This window comes from Hemibagrus wyckioides, linkage group LG09 (genome assembly GCF_019097595.1).
Source record: "Hemibagrus wyckioides isolate EC202008001 linkage group LG09, SWU_Hwy_1.0, whole genome shotgun sequence".
Classification (NCBI taxonomy): Eukaryota; Metazoa; Chordata; class Actinopteri; order Siluriformes; family Bagridae; genus Hemibagrus; species Hemibagrus wyckioides.
In genome coordinates, this window is record NC_080718.1 from 4,189,396 (window position 1) to 4,215,314 (window position 25,919).

The 25,919-nt window shown below is 37.6% G+C and overlaps 1 protein-coding gene across 1 annotated transcript; it reads right to left on the reverse strand.

Annotated features, from left to right (window-relative positions):
• Positions 1-1,585: 1,585 nt before the first annotated feature.
• LOC131359417 (protein phosphatase 1 regulatory subunit 37-like) lies at positions 1,586-25,274 on the reverse strand. Its single transcript, XM_058399290.1, has 2 exons — positions 25,089-25,274; positions 1,586-1,847 (listed from the first exon to the last, which is right to left on the reverse strand). The coding sequence occupies exons 1-2, from the start codon at positions 25,272-25,274 to the stop codon at positions 1,629-1,631; spliced, it is 405 nt and encodes a 134-aa protein (XP_058255273.1). The 3' UTR covers positions 1,586-1,628.
• Between the last annotated feature and the right edge of the window lie 645 nt (positions 25,275-25,919).

Here is a 25,919-nt window from a genome sequence, read left to right on the forward strand (position 1 = left end):
CTATGCTCTCATCGTTCACTCTCGGGTTGACTGTCGCGGCCTTCTCCTCTGAGCTGGAAATGAAACGACGTTTGAGATTTTTTTTTTTATTCCTCGCGTCTTGATGTATGGAACATCGCTCTTCTACCGTCTGTACATCTGTTTCAGGTTCTGCCGCTTCCAAAGCCATTGGCATCAGAGCCGGAGAGACGGGAGCCTTTGTTGAAAACATCAGGTAGATCTTGTGTGTGTGTGTGTGTGTGTGTGTATGTGTGTATTTATGTGTATATGTGTGTGTAGTGGGCGTCATCGACTCAGCGGGACCTGGCACCATGCTGCTCTGTCAATCTGCCCCTGCCCCGTGCCGAGGGGCACAAACCGGGGGGGTTGGGGGGGATGCTTATGGGGATGGTGGTGGATCCTGCGTGAAACCCAAATCACATCAGAAAGTGTGTGTGTGTGTGTGTGTACAGGGCGGGGGGTCTTGATCTACACATCTACACACACAGACACACACACACACACACACCTGTCAATCAAACCCCATCAGAGTAATCTGGGATTCTTCAAGACGAGCGTTTGAACATAAAATCTGTACTGTTTTTTTTAATTTTTTTTCCATCTTCTAAATTTGCATTGCATGGGATTAGACATCCACCGCTGAGAATTCCGCCTTGGGTTTGATTTTTTTTTCTCCTCCAGTCAAACAATTAAAGATCCATTAAGAAACGTCTCGGCAACCAATTCCGAATCGTTCCCGATCTTAATCTCCTTCGACCGAAAAAATAATGAAACGTTTATAGTAAAAAAAAAAAAACGAAACAAAAACTCCTCACTAATTTAATAACACGTGACGTGGGAGTGAAATATTAGCCAAATAAAAACGGCACTGTGCTAATAAACACTAATTTATACTACACTGTTTACGTTAAAGGATGATCTACTTAGCTCTCTTCTTTTCTTTTTTACAGAGAATCAGTTTCAGGTTTTTTTTTCCTGCTTTCTGGTTGAATAAGTGACTTTAAGGAACATTTTATTTTCCAAAAAACAATAGCTACGTTTCCAGTTTCACCGTGGCTCATTTCTTTCTTTAAAGTGGCGTGCGGCGTAACCCTCTAAACACGCTAATCGCTGTCTCGGATATGAGCTCGAACAAACGAGCAGACGCAAAATCGCGGCCTTCTCGTCCTCACATATGTTTGTCTTCCCACGCGTTGCGTTTTGTTTTTTCTCTCTTTCTCCTTCAGCAAGTGAAAAGAAACATGGTTTTTGTGTGGTGTTCTACCACATTAACACACACACACACACACACACACACACACACACACTTTGGTCTTTCTCTTAAAGTGTGTGTGTGTATTAGTGAAAGATGGAAGGCTGACAAACAGGATTGTCTACACAGAGCTCTAATGAAGTGATCTAGCCTGAAACATCTAGACTGAAAGAGCGTGAAAGCAAGCAAGAAAGAAAAGGTTTCTGTTTGTTTTTTTCCGAGGCGATTCATATTAGGCTTGTAAAAAAAATTAAAAACTTCCCTCGACAGGAACATTAGGCCGGAAACAGCAGGAAGGCCACGGCTTCATTAGAGAGCGAAAGGCTTCGGCTTTATTACACAGATTTGGAGTTTATCATTATTTGCAAAAGAATTATTATTCGCTTGCGAGTGTTGGCGTGGGGATTTGGGGAGCCGTACACGGAGCTGTATCTTCACCACAGTTACCCTCCTCCTCATCTTCGCCATCGACGTCGTCTCGCGTTAAAAGAGTAGCAGAGCGCCGGTCCGTCTCCGAGGCCGCCTCGGTGTTCGCCGCACACAGATCAGAGATCCTGCTCAGTAGATTCTTCTGGGTTTCAATCAGAAAGTCGTCCTGCGAACAAGAAAACAGCGTGAATATTTAACGCCACGCGGCTCAACCGTCGCGGTTTTTAGTTATTCATCAGTTTGACTTCAGGAGGGATTTGTATGTGAAAGAACAAGGCTGTAAACACTGATGCTGAATTTTTGGCGAAGAACAAAAGATAGAAAGAAAAAGAAACACACACACACACACACACACACAGACACAGATACAGTAGTAGTAGTTGTAGGTGGGTAGCTGGCTGGCGGACAGCGCGGGCGACACACACACACTTCCCTGCTCATAAATTATCACCGGGGATGACGAGGCCTCCGAAGCCACCGGTGTGTTTTTAGCGGTCGATCCCCACCGTGCCAACCTCCCGACCCCGGCGGAGCGGTGCCATGGCGGTGCCCGCCGTGCCAGCCTGTTTTCAGCAGAGCAGTTAATAAAGAGATTGATTATCAGCCTGTCAGGAAGTGACAGTTGGACAGGGGCCGCTCCCCATGAGTGACAGAGGGCACGATCGGCTCGCTGCAGCAGCAGCGCCGCGCCACCCGCGCAGTGCCAACGCGGGGAGGGAAACCCGCCGCGGGCACAGCCACCGCCTTCTGGAGCAGCAGCTCCACGGCTGCAAAACACACCTCCGCTGCCAGAGTCAGAGTTCGGCTCTGCCATGCGCTCTCTTCCGCTTGGCTCACGCACCCACTCCTTGCATCCTACACACACACACACACACACACACATCGCTTAGGCCTCGTCTCAGTCTCCAGGAGACTCATCAACATCTGGGCCAAAAGTTACACTGGCTCAAAACTTCAGAACTGCTGACTTTTTCTAGGTCACTTTTTGGATTGGAGGTTTGTGACCTTCACACCTGCATGGGGATGACACTGTCCCATCGTTATAAAAAAAAAAACACTGTGAAAGTGTCATTATATCGCTAATAACTATCGTCATCAAACCCTGAAACCCCGCCCACTCTCCCGAAGTGTTCCCAGTCTCATCGTGTTCAAGTCTTTGTGTAAAGATTCTCCACGTTCATCAGAAATTTCTGACAGCCGAGAAGCAATCGCTCAACTTTTCAAAACGGGTTAGACTCGAGCTCACGTGGAATTTACCGTCTAATTAGAATCGTTTATTGACACGTTGGAGGAAACTGTTGACATTCCTGCCGTCACTCTTACTGTCACTGAGGCGTCACACTATTTACAGAAAAGATGTAAAGGTAACCTGCTAGCTAGTTTTGGTCATTAGCCCTGTATTCGCTGGTTGCTTAGCAACAGCGTCCTCGCAACTCGAACCACTTCAGCCGCGACAAAGTTACAAGTTTGAATGAAAACAAAGAAACTACGAGAAACAAAGAAAAGAAACTTTACACATTTGTAAAACTTTCAGACGGACCATTACCACTTATTTACACTAAGCTACTAGTTATGCTAATACATTCAGAGGTTGTCTAGCTAGCTGTCTAGCTAACTGCATAGCATCAGGGTTTTTTGTCTCAGATCAGGTTCAAACCAAGTAACAAATGTAATCACATCAGAAAAAAATCAATAAAAAATTCAATTTTTGTGAAATTAAAGACAGAAAAGAAATTAAAGACAGAAGCTGGAGCTCAGAATCATTTTTTAAATTAATTAATGAATTTATTCATTATATTAATAATTTCATATATTGCGATCATGAGAGATTTTTGAAGGAAGAAATGATTTTGGATTATTGAGAAAATAGTGGCCAAATAAATAAATAAATAAATTTTTAAAAAGATTCAAAAACAGATAAAATACTAAATGTGACCTTGTTTTTTTGTTTTTTTAAAATAAATGAAACTTTTTTGAGCTAGTTTAGGTATTTAATTATTTTAATTTTTAATTACTTTTTATTTTATTTTATTTTATTTTGATGGGCCAGAACTTTTGCTCAGCCCTGGCCAACACTCCTCCTTAAACCTACATTTACAGTCTGACCCCTGCTTTACAGACGGATCACAGCTGGAAATCTCGAACGTCACGGATTCTGAATTAACAAAGGCACGCTCGGAAGACGAAAGCTGGATGAGAAGATGTTTGGAATTGTCCTAATTAATGATTTAACACCTCTCAGGTACATGTACACAGTTAGACAGACACACTTTCGGCCCTGCTTTGTCTGTCCTCTCGGTTGAGATGCTGTCTGCGCGTCATGGCAGCACGTTTGAAGTCGCGCTCGTCTGTCTCCTGTTGGCTGCGTCCCCCTTTTTCTTTTTTTTAATGAAACATAAGCTTTAATAGCGTCACTGGGAGAAGCGGGTGATAAAAGGCGAGGCGGCGAGCTAGCGCGCCTGTTTCCTCACGAGCGCACTGTTCAAACAGCGTATTGTTCAAAGACAATGCATGCAAAAGACGCACAGACGGGGGGTGCTGGGTGGATACAAGGAAAAGACGAACAGAGGGGAAGGAGTGTGTGTGTGTGTGTGTGTGTGGGGAGGAAAAAAAAGCTTCACCCTGTCTTCACCGAGATCAAACCATCTTGTAGGTAAAATATACAAAAAAATTTATATATATTTATATATATATATATATATATATATATATTTATATATATATATATATATATATATCCAGGGTCTCCTGATTTGACCATGATATTCAGGAAACTGTCTCGCTCAGTGTCTTCACCCATCAGACCCCTCATGATGAAAAAGATCTCTGAGGCTTCATGAATGTCACTTTTAACGTGACATTTAAGCTCAGCTAGCATAAGAACGTTTCCTGACATCTTCACAGGGATCGATGCTCATCTCTCGATCCTGCACCAGAGGACGCAGATGGACAAGAAGGTGGACTCGGTGGTACTAGGTCCTTCGCTCCTTCTGGCACTGTTCCACTTTTTTTTTGTCTGCCAGGCTGTTGAACTAATCGGGATGAAAGCAGGTTCCTGCCGGCCACGAATTATAAAGTCATTAACAAGTACAAATAAGGCTGCGCGTTGAGGGGCAGCGGGAGCGGGAGCGAGAACAGGCCCACGCACAGCACCAGGGGTTTCGGGTCTCACAGAGCCGAATGATCCTTTACACAAACACTCATCAAACACCATGACTGTGCTTAACGTGTGTATTATTTATCGTTAATATATATATATATATATATATATATATATATATATATCTTTCTAGAATTAAGATCCATACATATTTATTCCTATATCCATAAATCATTCCCGGCTCCCGTTCGTTCGAGGCAAAAGATCTCTTGGTGTTATTTAAGGTCTCCGTTTCACAACAGCAGTGAAAAGAAGAAGAAGAAAAAATAAGGAGTCGTTTAAGTTGCTCTGCTCCGGTCTTGGCAACTAAACTAGCTCATTTGTTAGCTCTGCATTCCCTCAGACAGCCTTATAAATGGAGGCACTATCCAATTATTACAGGGGCTAAAAGTAGAGCTGCGGCACGCCAGAGCTGAATCTATCACCGGTGTGTGTATATATATATATGTGTGTGTGTGTGTGTGTGTGGTAGAGTGTGTGTATACATACACATATAAAGCAGCATCCATATGTTATCTTAAGCCCTTTCTCTGTCTTTCTGTTTTTTTCCCCTCCAAATGTGAATTACTGGCTGCTAAACATTTCCAAATTCCTATATATATATATATATTGTGTGTCACACACCAGGTGTGTATTATTTACCTTTCAAAAGAGTGATATCTAACATGTACATGCTCCAGCCGATGGTGTAAAGACAGCAGGTGAATATCAATATTAATATCAACATTCGTGGAGAAATGTGTAGGGGATATGCATCCAGAGAGAAAAAAGGTGTGTGTGTGTGTGTGAGACGTGAAAGGCTACTTCAGAAACTTTCTGATAATTGGCTTCTTAAAAAGGGGGCCTCATTTTTAACTGTGTCACCATGGCTGGTGGATGACAATTAATCTGTTTTCCACTGTTTTCTTGGCATCTGTGCCAATTACTTTATATGCTAATATATGTAAATTACCGAACATTTCAGATGCCAGTAACAAGTAGGCCTACGCATGCGTCGCATTTTATTTAGTCTTTATTTATTTGCATTATTTTCATTTTATCCACGCTCAGATTATTATCGATATGGATTAAATCAAATAAAAAAAAAAAATAATTAAAAGCATGTGAGGTCTGGAAATAGAAATGATTTTTTTTATTGTGTATAAAACTTTTAAAATACAGAAATTTTATAATTTATATGAAAAAAAAATCCAATCCAACAAGCTGCACTTTTTTTAAATGCTAAAAACATTTTTTTGGTCTGTTTGATTGTGTTGTGACTTTATTATTATTATTATTATTATGGATAAAAGAAACAATTGCTTGATAAAATCTAGCTGGAATAAAATGCACTTTAAAACGTCTGGATTTTTCTACTCGATAACATAAAGAGCTGTAATTACCAGCCATTTATTTCCTCCTTCTGTCTCTTATACACACACACAGTCGTATTCCCTCATCCATCTTATTCCACGTCCGCGTCAGGAAGCGACTCGGACTGTAGATGTCACTGTTGTATGCGAAATGGACGTTCCGAGGTCCAGGCTCGGATCCTGACGCGACTTGGGGGGGGGGGGGGCAAACTTGTGTGGTCTTTTATTTATTTATTTATTTATTTATTTATCTATCTATCTATCTATCTATCTATCTATCTATCTATCTATCTATCTATCTATCTATTTATTTATTTATTGTTTCTAATTTTTCTAACATCTTTTTTTTTTTATTTTTTTAATTTTAAGCAAATTTTTGTTCTAGGGTTTTGGCCACACGAATACAGCAAGAGAGCCTCAGTGTACACTGCAGTATTCAGATCTTGATCTTGATTTTTCGTTCGATTTGTCTGATCCATCATCTGCAACGATCTGAGCTCAGACTCTTAAATCTGTTTACGTTGAATAGTATAATCTTACGTTTAATCTTTACACATAACCTTATGCCAGTCGTTTCTTCATAACGTCTCGCTCAGGTTAATCAAACAAACAAACAAACAAAAACACTTGTTATATAGGCAAGAAATCACAAATGAATCTTTGAAGACTTTCCTGTGGAGGAAAACCTACTGTTTTCAAGTTTAGGCTTAAATACACAGAAAGCTGCTGCATATCACTAACATTTATATATTTTTCTTTTTGAAATAACAGCACAGCAATTTTTTTGTAACCAAAAATATTTGATTTTGCTGCAGTTTTTTTTGTTCTTATTATTGTTAACACAAATTATACAAAGCAACTTGTTGAGATTTTTGTGCTGTTCTTGAATTCCTGGCTTTAAACTCGGCTGATGAAGTCCCACGATACCCCTCAGCTCAAATCTGAAGAAATTCTGAGGTCAGTCTGAAAAATCGTATGAATATGAAGAGTTTTGCATTAATTTCGCAATCCGACGTGGATCATGTTTAAGTTTTCACGTTTTTTAAAAAAAATATTGATACTTTAACATAACCCTGTGCTGTCGGAACTAGCGAGCAATTCTCAGAAGAAACGAATAAACACCTTCTGACCAATCGGATCGGAGAGTGCTGTGATGTAATAATTGTGAACTAGTCAGAATCTGGATGCAGAAACCAGAGAAAGAAAAAAGTTCACAAGCGTCAATCAAACGCGATTCAATTTTCTGACTCAGACGAGCAGTTTCATTTCATGACTGATTCTCATAATTAGCCCATTAACATATTGTTAAAGACGACAGGAACTGGGAACGAGAGCCCGGTTAGTAACGAGGACAGTCGCAGAAAAGCGTGGCACGAAAACATTGTGACATCGTGTCAAAATAAAGTTATGAAATAAAGTACGGCGTTAAACTGAGACGTCGTACCGAGTACCTTTCACACAGCGTTCAGCGAGGTCCAGAGTCTTCTCTCTCTCTCTTTCCCTCTTAAAAAAAAGAAGTATCTTTCAGTCATCTATTATCAATTTGCTTTCATCTGTGCATTGCATGCAGTGTGAAATTTCACGCCAGCACCAGTAATTAAGGTGAGCCCTGGCGCTTAAGAAAGCCGTGATTTGCAGCGATTATCAGGCACGAGTGCTGGAAAACGACCCCGCTGTGACCTCTGGGACTCGAGTGCTAGCGACCACAGCCGCTGCTTATTTAATTGATCTCCACAGCTTCGTATTCAAATATCACGGCAGAACTGAGAAGCTCCAGACGGGTTTCGTTCCCCGAGTGCAGCGGAGATATTTGACGATTTTTGTCCTGACCCGACAGCTTCTCCGATGCACCACAGAAAGAAACACCATGTTGTTTGTTCACCCCGTGATTCACGTTACAGCTCCGAATTCTGTTTCAGACATTTCATGAATCTCAGGTGGTGAGATATTAACTGGAGGAGAAAGATGGCTGTAATTGTTTCTGGAAGCAAGAGGAATATGACTGTAGGGCTGAACGGGAAGGCCGGATCTTGCTAAGTGTTGGGCTTTGAGTGGAATAAAGAGATTCGGGACACGCTGTTATAGGAAAAGAATCAACGATTGGGGGTGATGCGATGAAGTTGTTGTGATGTCGATCATTATTGTTCTGATCTGCTTCTCATAGCAGAAGAAAACTGTGTCATGATTAAATTATTTTTTGTTTAATGAGATAGAAAATAAAAATAAATTAAAAAACATTTTTTTTAATTAATGATTTTTTGAATTAATAAATGTTTAAATAAATAGAATAATAAATAAATAATAAAAAAAAAAACTAAGGCACATTAAAGCATAAACTCTGGAACTGGAGACTTGTTCTGTTTTTTTTATTTGTTTATTTTATTTATTTATTTATTTATTTATTTTTTACATGTCCTCAACGAAAAAGTTATCCATATCAACAACTCTTGAATAATTTATTTTTTGCCAAATAACTATTATTATTATTATTATTATTATTATTATTATTATTATTATTGTTATTATTAGGATTAAGTATATCGTCTGCCTGTGAATGCAAATAAGCCGTTGCTATAGAAACAACAATGTTTTACGTGCGCTTTAAAATAAACGCGTGATCTCATTTGATTCCTAAAAAGAAAACCAGCACTGGAATAATAAGGAAATAATATACATAATATTCTAGTGTAAAAGACAGAAAAAGAAAAGAGCTGGGAAGCGATGAGAATCAGGCAGTGTGAAGAAGGAAAGGCGAGAGGAAGCGAAAGGAAGCGTGGAGCTGATTTTAACGACTCATTTTAATGCACGCCATGAAGATTAGGAGTCAGTGACGCCAAAGCACCATCTGTAAGCTGGATGTATGCAGATATACGTTCCTTCATGGTACTGCAGGTGGACGAGTAATCATAAAAATCCTACTGAGGATCTCTCTCTAACCTGGGATTTTGGTCAAGAAATAAATTAAAAAAAGAAAAAAGAGTCCTTTTCTCCAGCTTCATTACATTCTGTATATTTAAATGACAAAATGCTAAAAAGAGTCACAAAGCATATCAATCAGGGGATAAAACAAACTTCCTGTCATCATTTATATGAAAAAAAAAAACCATTGCCACTTTAACAGCAATTGTGATTAAACTCTGGAAGCGTGTCCATTTTTCAAAAGTTTCTCTTTTAATGATACACAATACGCATCACAACTTTTAGTGTGAAATAAAAACATCCTGTTATACAAAACCGTAATCATGAAACTAATAAAGTGTTGTCATGATGTTAAAGGTAGCAGTGTGTAGTCTGTTGTGACAGGGTGTGATTTAAGGCTCGATGCGACACACCTGTATTTCACATCCAGTGCCCTATTTATGATCTCTCTCTCTCCATCTCTTTGAACTGTGTGTGTGTGTGTGTGTGAGAGAGAGAGAGAGAGAGAGAGACAGAGACAGAGACGAGAGACAAGCAAAGACGAAGCCCGGAGAGTTTTACGCCGCTGCCCACTGACAGCACCGAGGGCCGTGAGAATCAAGAAATAAAAATCTAGGTTTCTGCTTCGTGCCCTGAGAACACAAGCTGGAGAGATTATTTATGTGCTCAGTCTAATACATGATGATTTTATAGTCAGGGATTTATTGTGTGCTGTATAATAGTGTTATTCGACATCAACCTTTAGTAAATGTAAGTAGACATGTATGGAAGGAGACTCCAGTGCAAGTTTGCACTTCCTGGTTTCTTGGTAACATGACACACTTGTGTTATGTTGTTGGCTATGTGATGCTGTAACTATAAACAGATAAAAACGATGTGTGTAACTATAAACAAATAAAAACGACATGTCTATAACTATAAACAAATAAAACCATGTGTCTGTAACTATAAACAGATAAAAACGACATGTCTGTAACTATTAATGGATAAAAATTATGTGTCTGTAACTATAAACGGATAAAAATGATGTGTCTATAACTGTAAACGGATAAAAATGACGTGTCTAACTATGAACAGATAAAAGCAATATGTATAACTATAAATGGATAAAAATTATGTCTCTGTAACTGTAAACAGATAAAAACGATGTGTCTGTAACTATAAATGGATAAAAACTATATGTCTGTAACTATAAACGGATAAAAACGATGTGTCTGTAACTATAAATGGATAAAAATTATGTCTCTGTAACTGTAAACAGATAAAAACGATGTGTCTAACTGTAAATGAATAAAAATGATATGTCTGTAACTATAAACGGATAAAAACGATATGTCTAACTATAAATGGGTAAAAATGATGTGTCTGTAACTATGAATGGATAAAAACGATGTTTCTGTAAATATAAACAGATAAAAATGATGTGTCTGTCACTATAAATGGATAAAAACGATATGTCTGTAACTATAAAAGGATAAAAATGATATGTCGGTGACTATAAACGGATAAAAACGACATGTCTGTAACTAAAAATCGATAAAAACGATGTGTTTGTACCTATAAACAGATGAAAACCATGTGTCTGTAACTATAAACAAATAAAACCATGTGTCTGTAACTATAAACGGATGAAAACCATGTGACTATAACTATAAACGGATAAAAACCTTGTGTCTGTAACTATAAACGGATGAAAACCATGTGAATATAACTATAAACGGATAAAAACCTTGTGTCTATAACTATAAATGGATAAAAGCGATATGCCTGTAACTATAAACAAAAAAAACCATGTGTCTGTAACTCTAAACAAATAAAACAATGTGTCTGTAACTAAAAACGGATAAAAACAATGTGTTTGTAACTATAAACAGATAAAAACGATGTCTGTAACTAAAAATGGATAAAAACGATGTGTCTGTAACTATAAATGGATAAAAGCGATATGCCTGTAACTATAAACAAATAAAACCATGTGTCTGTACTAAAAACAGATTAAAAAAACCATGTGTTTGTAACTATAAACGGCTAAAAACAACGTGTCTGTAACTAAAAACAGATTTTAAAAAAACGGATAAAAAAACTATAAACGGATAAAAAATGATGTGTCTGTAACTATAAACGGATAAAAAATGATGTGTCTGTAACTATAAACGGATAAAAAATGATGTGTCTGTAACTATAAACGGATAAAAAACGATGTGTCTGTAACTATAAACGGATAAAAAACGATGTGTCTGTAACTATAAACGGATAAAAAACGATGTGTCTGTAACTATAAACGGATAAAAAACGATGTGTCTGTAACTATAAACGGATAAAAAACGATGTGTCTGTAACTATAAACAGATAAAAAATGAAGTGTCTGTAACTATAAACGGATAAAAAATGATGTGTCTGTAACTATAAACAGATAAAAAATGATGTGTCTGTAACTATAAACAGATAAAAAATGATGTGTCTGTAACTATAAACGGATAAAAAACGATGTGTCTGTAACTATAAACGGATAAAAAACGATGTGTCTGTAACTATAAATGGATAAAAAATGATGTGTCTGTAACTATAAATGGATAAAAAATGATGTGTCTGTAACTATAAATGGATAAAAAATGATGTGTCTGTAACTATAAACGGATAAAAACAATGTGTCTGTAACTATAAACAGATAAAAAATGATGTGTCTGTAACTATAAACAGATAAAAAATGATGTGTCTGTAACTATAAACAGATAAAAAACGATGTGTCTGTAACTATAAACAGATAAAAAATGATGTGTCTGTAACTATAAACGGATAAAAAATGATATGTCTGTAACTATAAACGGATAAAAACAATGTATCTGTAACTATAAACAGATAAAAAATGATGTGTCTGTAACTATAAACAGATAAAAAATGATGTGTCTGTAACTATAAATGGATAAAAAATGATGTGTCTAACTATAAACGGATAAAAACAATGTGTCTGTAACTATAAACAGATAAAAAATGATGTGTCTGTAACTATAAACGGATAAAAAATGATGTGTCTGTAACTATAAACGGATAAAAACAATGTGTCTGTAACTATAAACAGATAAAAAATGATGTGTCTGTAACTATAAACAGATAAAAAATGATGTGTCTGTAACTATAAACAGATAAAAAACGATGTGTCTAACTAAAAACAGATAAAAAATGATGTGTCTGTAACTATAAACGGATAAAAAATGATGTGTCTGTAACTATAAACGGATAAAAAATGATGTGTCTGTAACTATAAACGGATAAAAAATGATGTGTCTGTAACTAAAAACAGATAAAAAATGATGTGTCTGTAACTATAAATGGATAAAAACAATGTGTCTAACTAAAAAACGATAAAAAACGATGTGTCTGTAACTATAAACAGATAAAAAATGATGTGCCTGTAACTATAAACAGATAAAAAATGATGTGCCTGTAACTATAAACAGATAAAAACGATGTGTCTGTAACAATAAATGGATAAAAATGATGTGTCTGTAACTAAAAACAGATAAAAAATTATGTCTGTAACTATAAACAGATAAAAACAATGTGTCTAACTATAAACCGATAAAAAATGACGCGTCTGTAACTATAAACCGATAAAAAACGACGCGTCTGTAACTATAAACAGATAAAAATGATGTGCCTGTAACTATAAACCGATAAAAATGATGTGCCTGTAACTATAAACCGATAAAAAACTATGTGTCTAACTAAAAACGGATAAAAACAATGTGTCTAACTAAAAACGGATAAAAAATGATGTGTCTAACTAAAAACGGATAAAAACAATGTGTCTAACTAAAAACGGATAAAAATGATGTGTCTGTAACTATACACCGATAAAAATTATGTGTCTGTAACTAAAAACGGATAAAGAATTATGTCTGTAACTATAAACAGATAAAAAACGATGTGTCTGTAACTATAAACCGATAAAAAACGATGCGTCTGTAACTATAAACCGATAAAAAACGATGCGTCTGTAACTATAAACCGAATAAAAATGATGTGCCTGTAACTATAAATGGATAAAAACGATGTGTCTGTAACTATAAATGGATAAAAATGATGTGTCTGTAACTACAAATGGATAAAAATGATGTGTCTGTAACTACAAATGGATAAAAACGATGTGTCTAACTAAAAATGGATAAAAACAATGTGTCTAACTAAAAACGGATAAAAAACGATGTGTATGTAACTATAAACAGATAAAAAATGATGTGCCTATAACTATAAACCGATAAAAAACTATGTGTCTGTAACTATAAACAGATAAAAACAATGTGTCTAACTAAAAACCGATAAAAAATGATGTGTCTGTAACTATAAACCGATAAAAAACTATGTGTCTGTAACTATAAACCGATAAAAATGATGTGCCTGTAACTATAAACGGATAAAAACGATGTGTCTGTAACTATAAACCGATAAAAAACAATGTGTCTGTAACTATAAACAGATAAAAAATGATGTGTCTGTAACTATAAACCGATAAAAACGATGTGTCTAACTAAAAACGGATAAAAACGATGTGTCTGTAACTATAAACCGATAAAAACGGTGTTTAACTAAAAACGGATAAATACGATGTGTCTAACTAAAAACGGATAAAAATGATGTGTCGAACTAAAAACGGATAAAAATGCTGTGTCTGTAACTATAAATGGATAAAAACGATGTGTTGTAAATATAAATGGATAAAAACAACAACAACAATAATAATAATAATAATAATAGTAATAATAATTAATTTGGTGTATTAAACACTTCAGATCTTATTGTTCCTGGAAAATGAATCCCACCACCGCATTGTTGATTATTTTCCTCTTACAGCATCCTGATTTATTCCTCATACAGAAATAGATAAAATGTGCAGCAATTATTATGATGATCGTTTTGTAAATCTAATAAGTTTGTAACACACACCTCCGGTAATGCACTAACTAATAAACTAGCGGTTTAGTCGGTGGTCCGTACCCTCTTACGAGGAAAATAAGCACTAATTCCGTCCTTAATAACCACAAAACATGTGCAAGACACTTCTCCGAGTCCTGGCGATAGAAGCTCGGTTAATATGCACTTGGCTGGATTTACATAAATGAGAACATAATCAGGTTATGGCCATTTAGTCCAACTTAACCATGCAAATAAAAGCCTACATGGACCCTAGAGCCTGTGATATGGTTGGTATTTAAAATCATCGTCGTTTTGTCAGAACTTCTTTCCCCACTGAGTTCCAAACCGTGACAAATTTCACAGCCAAGCAAATCGCAATATTTTGCTTGGATGTATCCACACTCCTGCTGATGAGGTCTTTATGGCGAGTGTTTATCCTGTAAAAAGACATCGCTGTTAAGGAACTCTTCAGGTATTCATTTGAATAGAGCGTGCTGAACGAGGGTTTCTCTAATTGATCCCCGGGGAAACCGAGATGTCTAGGCCCGACAAACATGTTTTCCCCAATTACGGACACTCGTACTAGTCTGTTAAATGGAGGCCAGGCAGGGATACATGCGACGCCGCATCCGCTACGGCTTCCTCCTGTTTCATATGCGCTAGATCAAACTTGTGAATGTAGTCATCTTCACAATTTACTTAGATTCAATCTTGGAACATAGCTAATGTGTTTATCCTTCTACAAGACACACTAGATCTTTTCTTACGTTTCTGTACACACTGCTGTTTATCCGATAAGATAACAATCATCCAAATAAATCTTTAAAGCACTTTTTTGGAGTATTTTTACCACGTTTTTTTTCACTGTGGGCTTATTTGCCAATTTCCTAGCTAAGAGAAAAGTGCTATCGGCCCTCTTCCGCATACACAACGCTCCCGGATGCGTAAGACTTGCTAGAAACGCTCTGATTGACAGGTGTAGAGAGGAAGGAAGTCCACATTAGCATGTTTTGCACACTAATGCAAGAAATGTAGCTCAGTAAGTGTAGCTGCACCCATGATGTGGTTTGCAACAGTTATTTGAAGTCATGTAACATGAAAGTATTGACTTTTTTTAACTGAATAAGTCACTTTAGTGTAAGGAAATTAAACGTGGGTGAAATCGTGCACATTTTTCATTGGAATATTCCTTTATGTTTCACACTCCAGAATAAAAGGAGCATTGTGTTTAGTGTGAGAAAGAGAAAGCTCCACACTCTGTAGGACATGGCACACGGCGAAGCGATGATGGAGCGATGGACAGCGAGGGACTGATTACCACCGGGGCGTCTCACCTGCTAGCCCATCATCATCTCAGCCCATCGCCAAACAGGTGCCATCCGCGAGTACGGAATGGCACGGAGCCGTAGTGTTGGCCTCCAGCGCCAGCCAGTGCCGCCACAGTGCCCAGCTCGGCTCACAAGTAAGAGGGCCAGAGGTCAAACCCGTGCCTCCTCGCTCAATCTGAACCGAGAGTTCTGGCGAGCCAACTAATGATGGATGCCCACTCCAGCTCCCCTCTGGCCTGGCGTTGGGACACGGGCGCTTGAACAGCTGGCCTGCTTCTGCCCGCCTGGACGTGACAACCTTGGCACTTTATTAGTGGTGCCCGCCATGCCAGCTGATCCTCTCACAGGGTCCCTGTCATGCTGATGTCTTCATCGCTAAGCAGAGCAGACGCCCGCTCCTGGCAGCCGCTGGAGGTGACAACAAATCCAATTATCTCCCCTCCATGGTGCCCAGGCAGCCTGGGCCGGTGTGACAGGGACGGGGACAAGCAGTGCCCTACTACCTACCCCAGCCAACCCCCTCCTCAGATACCCTCTGTGGTCACGCTAACACACCAGCGGTCTGCCAATTCAGTCAGGTGGGACAGCAGAACAAATACAGGACTCCTGAGATCCACGCCAGTGATGAGAAACAGAGGGCGAAAGCGAGGGAGTGCAACGGAGGCAAAAAAAAAAAATCTTTTCAAAGTCACACCGAAAACGTGTCAGCTGAAAGGTGATGGTGTTAATTCATAGCAGCTCTGTTCTTCTCAGCCATTGTTTAGGACTGTGAACCCAGCGAGCTTGCTAGCGACACCGGATGCTCACGTGAGAAACGGCAACGGGAGAGAAAGAAATTATCTCGATTTAACTTCTCTCTCTCTCTCTCTCTCTCTCTCTCTCTCTCTATGATTGATCTGTTCAATTGTCAAGGTAGAAAAGAAGTTTCGAAGAAAAAAAAAAAAAGTTAGCTGAAGACACGGCGAGGGGAGCGGGGTTACACTTCAGTCAAGGTGTTTCTGCTAACAGACAAAACAATTCCACGCAGACGTGTTAAACGTACACAACACATGGTATTGTTGTGAAACTTCCCGAATTCAGACACAACATAACGCAAGCCTTGGAGCTTTGCATATATGTTGATTGCTGCTTTTCATCTGTGGATAATATATATTATATAGCAGAAGTGAAGAGATTTTATGGAAGTATTAGAGCTATTCAAATATTTACCATTGGTTTATTATTCAGTTTTTCATCCTGAAGGACATTTTTCTGTCACTTCAGTGAAATCAAAAGGAAAGGTATGTACATCAAACGTGCGCCATTTTATATATATATATACTTTTTTCCCGCCGCCATCAGAGCCTTCTCTTGAGTTTTATCCGAATAAACCAGTTACAGATTATAACCTTTTTCTATGATATTAATATTACATTATGCCGCAATGCTGAAAGAGACGAATCTGATTCGTTTTCTATAACAGCAGCTCTGACTTTACTCAAGCTATGAACATACAAACTCCTAATACATACGTTATCGTTTCTATAGCAACAGTGTATTTCATTTACCTCAGTAAAATGTATAATTGGTAATATTTTGAAGTTTCCTGGAAGGAGCTGTTTTTGTTTAACGCTTATGGAAGGAGTCTCTGGTGTAAGTGCTTCGTTACTGTAAGTTTTCCGGACTTTCTGGTTTCTTTCATGTTTATTATTTTTATTATTATTATTATAAAAGTAGAGAAAGATTTGCAGAATTAAACGTAACAGAATTTACAAAAATTTAAGGTGTCATCTGTTAATAAATTAAAAATAGTCAAATTGCTGTGCTGTATGAATCAAAGGTTTTAGGATGAATAATAATAATAATAATAATAATAATAATAATAATAATATTTTAATTCTTAATAAATATATTACTTTATTTAATTAAATGTCGTTAATTATTTTCCTATAAATGCACCACCTCGATATTCTTATTAAATTTAGACTTTTAGGATATTAAATCATTTCATTAGGAAATGAACAACATCCTTAAAAAAACACATAATCATAGTAACTTTTGATCCTGATTTATTCATTTAATAAAAATAAAATCACCAACGATTTTATGAGTGGCTTCAGAAAGGAAGCCGAAGCCGTCTGATACTTCCTTTAAGTCTATAAGTTCTCGAACATGATTAATGCTCAAGCTAGAAAGCTCTCTAAGTTCCTCTCGAAGATGAGATCCTCCCTCGCTCACACGCCGAGATGGGCATCGCGTCACTCGCACTTAATAAAGCATCCATATTCAAAAAGGGGGGGATGAGGTGCTTCTGCGAGCGCGGATATTTGAAAGGGAAAGGAAGGAAGGTTCTCGCCGGATGAAGCCCCCGATAAAAAAGCAGTGACTTGAGGGCTTCATGATATTCAGATGAGCCTCAGAGCGGCTGACTGGTGACTCGGAGCGCTTGAGCGTAGAGTTGGAGGACATGCCCAAAGGGAAATGCAAAAACTCTGATGGACCGACTCATCCGACGGGCTGAGGAGACGGAGAGGAAGATGACTCTCCGTCATATCAAAAGATGAGCCATAAGAATATTCCAGGAAGTAAAAATATTCTTTTTCTCTTATATGATATGATATGCATTTAACCACCTACTTAGACAAAACTTCAAAGTACATACACGCTTTAAAGATTTTTTAGATTATTATTTCACCTTTATCAATTATCTATTGCTAGGTTTATTATCATCGTCATCCCCGCGCTGTCATCTTATCGGTTTAGATTTCTGACACACACTTTAAAGGCCAAAAAAAAAAAAACTTTCACATGGCGGTTTGTCTTTCTGACTTTCTTTCCTATTCTCCCTCCATCACCATCAAATCAAGAAGAAGAAGAAGAAGAAGAAGAAGAAGCAGAGAAAAAGCAACCTCCTTCCTGCGAAACTGTAGGTCACACCTCTGACTGCACTGATGGGGGTAAAGTAGAGCGATTAAAATGACAGGGAGACAGATCGAGTGTGACACATCAAAGAGCCCGGAAAAAGCTGGAAAAGCGAGCAGCGCAACCTCGCCTCATCCCCCTCTCCAGCAGGGGGGAAAGAGAGAGAGAGAGAGAGAAAAAGAGAGAAACAAAGCCGACAAGCATGCACCGCATGGTCAACACGAGCACCCAGAGACCCCCGCACGCTCCCGACGGCACAAACACCCGACCCAAACACTACACGGCCAATGATTACACTATACACGCTCGCGCACTCTGAGGGGCTAATTAATGCTTTAATATGCAAATGAGCGCCACAGTAAATTACACAGCTGGCAAATATGCCTGTTTTGCCCCTGAAAATAAACCAGGAACTGAGCAAGACTGTTTGGATCGAGGGTGCAAAGAGAAAAAGAGCGAGTGAGAGAGAGAGAGAGAGAGAGAGAGAGAGAGAAAGAGAGATTTCTTCTAAAGTTTGTAGGGCAATTTCAGAGCGAAAAATATTTGTGGGATTTTTTTTTAACCTTAAATGTTCCACAGACATCAAACCGCATCCGTTATATATATCCTTTTCTTTCACATATATCATTCTTTTGCTTTTCATCTCACAGAAGACTCCATCGTACGGACATTTCTGTCTTCTTGGACAGAGATTCAAAAAACAAAACGTTGCTTTAGAGAGACCAGACGAAACGATTGGGTGAATTTGGAGGCGTGGCTAAGGTACAAGAGGAAAGACAGGAGAAACGCTTAGGGCTGCTTTAAAGTAGAATGAGTTGTGTGTGTGTGTAAAACTTTCATTCATCTGTCCATCGATTCATCTTTACTAAAACCAGTTTGTACGATTCTTTAGACTCATCACATTGTCATATGATGAGGATAATCTTTATCATAAGGACATGGTGGCTTAGTGGTCAGCATTTTTGCTCCACACCTCTGTGGTTGGAGGTTTAAGGAGTTCTCCCTGTGCTACAATGGTTTCCTTTGGGTTCTCTGGTTTTCTCCAATCCAAAGACATGTTGTAGGTTGCTTGGCATCTCTTAATTGTCTTTAGCATGTGATTATGCCTTGTAATGGTTGGTACCCCGTACAGAGTGTCCCTCACTTTATACCCTGAATCCCCTGAGATAGACTCCAGGTTCCTTATGACCTTTTGGAAAAGGCTGGACTTCATCCTTCGTTAATCAGTGTGATCCAGAAATCAGTTCCTGATCCTGATCTATTTATTACCGTGTTTTATTTCCGTTTCATCGTACCTGATCCCGTATCAATAGCGGTCTTGTGACTTTTGCATCATCCTATTGCATCCTGTTCTCCTATTGGTTGCTTTTCTTTCTCAAAAATGTTCTCCTATTAATTGTTTTTTTTTTAAAAAAAAAACATTTTTTTCCCTCATAATGCTAGAACTTTATCAGCTTCCTTGGAGCACTTAAGTGGCACTAAACTTCACCGATTATAAGACCTAAGATCGAAGGATTCATTTACAGTTATGCAATCATTATATTATATTAGAAAATAAACCTGAAATCATTTTGGAATTTTTTTTCTTTTTCAGGCATTGGAATTCTAACAATTTTTAGCAACTGATTTGATGCCTTTTAAAAAGAATTTTTTTTTAGCTGTGATTTTAGCTTATTTTATGTTCACTGCTTTAGTAGTACAGTATATTATACGGTAGAGTTTTAATGTAGCGCATGATAAAAAATAAATTAAAAAAAGGAAAAATCTCAGAAATTCGGAAAATCCATGTATTATTTTTTTATATTATTTGTTTTTATTCCCTACAAGCTGCCAGGAAGTGATTCAGAAGAAGTAGTGATATGACACCAACTTAGAACTTAGAACCTCATTCGCAATCACAGCAAAAAAAACCCCAAAACAACCCACGGTTACTGTGATTGCATTAGCTGTAATTTCAGTTGCGTTGAATGTAACGTAATGTAATCAGTGCTAACGCTGATATCTGCAATGCAGTTGTGCATTTTTTTTGTTTCTTGTTTTAATAATAATGTGTGTGTGAGGTGTGTGTCTGTGGCCATTTGTGCGCATGAGTGTGTATTTATTTGAGTGTACTTGTTTATGCTGAAGTGTGCTGTTTGTAGGCGTGGGTGTGGAGTCCATCCTTATGCAGTTCACCATGTTTGTGTGTGTGTTAATGAGTGATTGTAAAGTGAGCAATGTATTTCATAAATAAATAAGAAAATTTCTAAAAACAAATCTAAAGGTTTAAAATAAATCTGCAGTTAATAAGGATTATATATAGGCCCTGGATTTCTCTCTCTCTCTCTCTCTCTCTCTCTCTCTCTGTATTTCACTGTATCTCTCTCTCTATCTCTCTGTGTATTTCACTGTATCTCTCTCTCTCTCTCTCTCTCTCTCTCAATGTCTCTGCTCACTCAGCTCCCTCCATCAGAGATTCAGACACCATGACCATCCTGACACTCACCCCTCCACCCCACCCAGACGTCCCCGAGCGTCCCTGAGCGTCTCCGAGCTCCAAAATCTTTGTCTAGTCATCTCATCGTCTCCCGCAAAGCCAGCTTCCTTTCCGTGTGCGCTTAACGACTCTTCTCACGCTAACAGCAGCAATTACGCTACGTCTTTAAGAGCTTCAAACCCACATAAGGTCGTTGCTGACCGCCTCCTTACTAATGCTGCGGTCTCACACGTTCACACACACACACACTAAACCCTCACAGGACACAACCCGAGCCCTAAGACTATCTTGACGCTCATCATCATGTCAACACAGTCCTCTGATACCAAACACAAACAAGAAAACCAGAATCAACTACCTTGCTACAGCCACTCATAGCTTGTCCTTGGAATCCTGCATTTCATAAAACTCCCTCTATGAATATTTTAGACGGGTAAATAATTAATAATTCACGCCAACAAGGGGCCGATGATCAAATGAAGCCGAGCGTCGACACGCATGCCAAATCAGACGCTGTAAACAAAGACCCGAGGACCGACGTTTTTTTTTTTTCTTCTTCTTCTTCTTCTTCTTCTCTTCTCTTCTCTCCCCGCCACCTTCCTGCCTTTTTAAACATGCGCATCCCAAATTGCGTCACATACACATACACACACACGTTTTTTTACCTCGTACACATTTCATCTGAAAGATGAAAAAAAGAAAATTTTCACTTTTCTCAGGCCAGAGGGAATTCCGCAAGACTGAATGTCTGAAACGCTCGATCTGATCGCCCGCTGATTTCTCATGATAAGATTTACTTCATACAAGTGTCACTTGTTCTGCTATGTTGTGGCCTGACCTAGACAAATCCCAGCAGTGTACACACACACACAGAGTAAAACATGCCTACTTAAAATGGCTTAAAGAATTAATTTGGTGGAATTTACACTGTCTTCTTCTTCTTCTTCTTCTTCTTCAGGCTTCACCCATCAGCCATGTTGATTTCTGACCTTCTGCTAGTTCTGCAGTAGAGCTAACATGCTAACTGTATGTACTGTTATGTATCTCATCTTAACCTTTTCCGTATAAACACCTGTCACTAAACATTTCTCTGACATTAGCTTTTTTACTTATTTATTCAATTATTTATTTTAAAAATATTTTCATTCATTTATTTAATTTTTTTTTTTGGCGAACCATTTCTATTTTTGCTCAACATTCTTTTTTTGGTTTTTAAGACAACTAACATGAAACGTTAGCATCTGCCAAGGGTTTAAACTTAAGCGGATCATAATGTAGCTGCACTTTATTCATAAACATTTATATTATATATATATATATATATATATATATATATATATATATATATATATATATATATATATATATGTAAAATCAATATTTTCATCTTTATAGCATCATTTTATATATCATTGTATTCCTATGCTGTTTGTTTAATATATTTATAAATATATTTATATTTCTTTTTCTTTTTAATATTCTTTTCATTTTATAATTCCGTTTTATTTATTTATTATTTATTTTTATTGATTTAATTCTGTTTTTAGCTACTTTCTTTTTCCTATTTTCTTTTTATTCCATTTGACTCTATGTTTATGACATGGACAGTCCTAATCATAATAATAATAATAATAATAATAATAATAATAATAATAATAATAATAATTCCATTGCAGGTTTTACTGTGTATCATTGTGTATGCGATTAATAATATTTAAATTGAATTGAACTGAAGTTATGAGGCGGCCATCTTGAATAAACAGAAGAATTTTTTTTTTACTTCACCTGTACCGTGTATCTAAGACTTTTGCTGTTATAATTATTATGACGTAGGTAGTTACGTTGCTACAACAAAGCTTTTGTAATCAGGAAACGTATATAATCGATGACTGTATAATTTGGTTAGCTATTTTGGGTGGCCATCTTGGAAAAACAACAACTTTTTTTTAGCGCTTATTGCAAAAATATTACTCAAATATAATCTAAAAAAGCTACACTGTTACGATATCGAACCTAAACCGTGGAAGTACAGATTTGTTTCATATTAATGTGACAAATATTACTTGTAATATTACTAATATCATGTTGCATAAAAAAATATGAAAAGAAACAAGCGTAAAGTTTATACGAAAAGTATAACGTATTTAGGGAACGTTTTCGGGGTGAGATAGACTTCCGCTTTTTTTTTTTGTTTTTTTCCCCCCTCAACAAACTTCTTCAGCAATCCATCATTTTAAAAATGATCATAATACGCCGTTGTGTTTCGTCGGCGTTTAAATGCGGCACCTTTCTAAATGACAGATGCTCCATCTTTATGAAATATTATAAAGCACAACTGATTGACAGGGAAGAAACTCACCAAAAAAAAATAATACATCACAAAATCAAAAATAAAACCGTTCCGTTTCCAGACGAGAGCGAAGGCTTTGGAGTGTGTTTTAAAGTGAGCGTTACTTTCCTTGGAGAATTTAATTAATGCTTTAATATGCAAATAAGTTAGAGGAGATAAAATCATGACAAACAGATGGCAACTGAGCTTAATTATTTTTTCCCCTAATCGAGCTGGGGCGTGCATTAAAGCCGCCGCATCGTGTTTTTTTTTTTTTTATATAAACGGGGGCTAGGTGGAGGAAGGAAGGGAAGGGAGGGTGTGAGGGTGGGGAGGCTTTCACATTCCTGTTGTACTGGCGTATCTAGCAGGTTTGTGAATATCGAAGCTGAAAGTTTAGGCTATAAACTTTCTCAACCTGAAATAAGTCTAAATAATCACATGGTTTAAAGAAACAAGCTGCACTGTTTAATCGTTTCAACTCCACAGAACATCAGCATTAGATTCATTAGCTTCCATAGTTAACCATAAACCATAACCTCTGCAGTTTCCTATTGGCAGCTACGTGCTAAGTTTGGGCTAAAAATAGAACAGACTGCCCACGACACCAATTTGTCAACAAAAAAACACCCGAAAAATCACCTAGCATTTAAAAGCATGCTGAAGGCAACGTTGGTATTGTGGGTTGAATCTTTCCAAACAGCTTTCAAGGACTTAAAAAATGAGTAAACTCGCTTTGGTTGGCTTCACTTGGCTTTTCACTGACACAAACAAGTTTTGAAGGGCTCTCGGATGTAGCCGCCGTTTGGTTTGGTTTGTTCGTATGGCAAAAATGCTGTGTATGCCGATGCAAGTTTCAATTCATAAGGCAAAAATTTGTAAGGGAGGGCATTCGTACGCCGAGGTTCCACTGTATTTCCATGATGACAGGAAGAAGATCACTTGTTGCAACCAAACAAAATGAGGTTGTTTGATGTACATAAAACATACAGAGAAAAGACAACCAAATGTTACCTTCACATTAGGCCTGGAGTTGATTGACAAGATTATATGTCATGAATCTGTGACTCGGAAGTCATTGCAGCCAGTCATCGTTAGTGAATTCCCGTTAGTGAACTGAATTTTTCCTACTAAGTAATTAACAGGAGGCTTTGCATTAAGTACGATGTTCCAATATAATAAGTCAATGGGCTCAAGTCACACGTCTGATCACAACGTAATATTTCACAACCACTTCGTCTGTGGATTAACTCGAGTCTTCGGTTTATTATTGTGTCCACAACCTTGTATGATAATGAGACACTCCCAAGAAGGAAAGAAACAATTAAATAAATTATTTTCCAGTTTAGCTTAGCAATTTCACACTTCTCAAATTCTAGAACTTACTAATTTCCCTATTCCCAACCATAATGTAGTACCATTTCCTTTGGTTTCCCAATTTACCAGTTTCTATAATTTCCCAATCTCCAGTTTCCCATTTCCTCAATTCTCAATTTGTATAGTTTAGCATTTTCCCAATCCCGATCTCTATAGTTTGCCATTTTCCCAATTCCCAGGTTTTACAGTTTACCATTTCCTAAATCCCAATTTCTGTAATTTCCCAATCTCTATAGTTTCCTATTTCCCCAATTCGTATTTTTTTTTTTATAGTTTAGCATTTTCCAAATCCCAAACTCGGAAGTTTGTCATTTTCCCATTTTCCTATTTCTATAGTTTATCATTTTCCCAAATCCCAGTTTCTACAGTTTACCATTTCCCAAATCTTAATTTCTGTAATTTCCCAATCTCTATAGTTTCCTATTTCCCCATTTCCCAATTTGTATAGTTTAGCATTTTCCCAATCCGAATCTCTATAGTTTGCCATTTTCCCAATTTCTTGTTTCTATAGTTTATCATTTTCCCAATTCCCAGTTTCTACAGTTTACCATTTCCCAAATCTCAATTTCTCCATAGTTTCCCAATTCCCAATTTCTATAACTTTCCACTCTCCATAGTTTCCCATTTCCCAATAACCTGACACTCTCTCACCTTCTCCTCTTTGGGGTTTTGGTCCAGGTCTAAATGAACGAGAGTGTGGTTGAGCTTCAGAGCCAGAGCGAAAGCCATCAGGCCTCCAGTGAGGACGAGGTTCTGCCTCACGTCCAGAGTCTGGAGGAACCGAGACTCCGCTATGAACTCGGCCAACACCACGGCACCTGGAGCAAGCAGAAACATGGAGGACTGGAAGAGAAACTCGAGGCCTTCACCTTAACGGTAACTAGGAAAGTGGATGATTCATACCTTCACACGTTATTCGCACCGAGGCCAGGTTGAGTCGTGAAATAGAGCGGTTAGAGATGAGCGCCTCCTTCAGAGCATGCAGTCCTCTGTCCTCTAGATCGTTAGTGCTGAGGTCCAATGTTTCCAGTGTTCTCAACAAAGGCTAAGAAACGAATTAAAGCCATTAAATCCTTATTAAAGCTGATAAAATTACATTTACACCATTTCTTTCTATAAAGCATTTTGTTTATTTTTTAACAGTGTAATTTAGTGAACCAATAATCTTAAAAATGTTTAATAGTAAAATAGCAGATGATGTGTAATGGGAATACAACAACAACCCAAACAAATTAGCACTAAACTAAACTAAATACAGCACAAATATTTGCACACATTTGATGGAATTGCTTTAAACCACAAAAAAACTAGCTGAGTGTCTATAACACCTTAGTGTCCTGTATCATCATGCCTATTTTTATGTTTATTTTAATTTACGAGACACTGTTTGTAACCGATCACCGCTGCATCCAAACCGCGATCTAAAACACGTCCGACGTCACTGAGGACGTTTCAGCGATACATAACGGGATTCCTTAAACG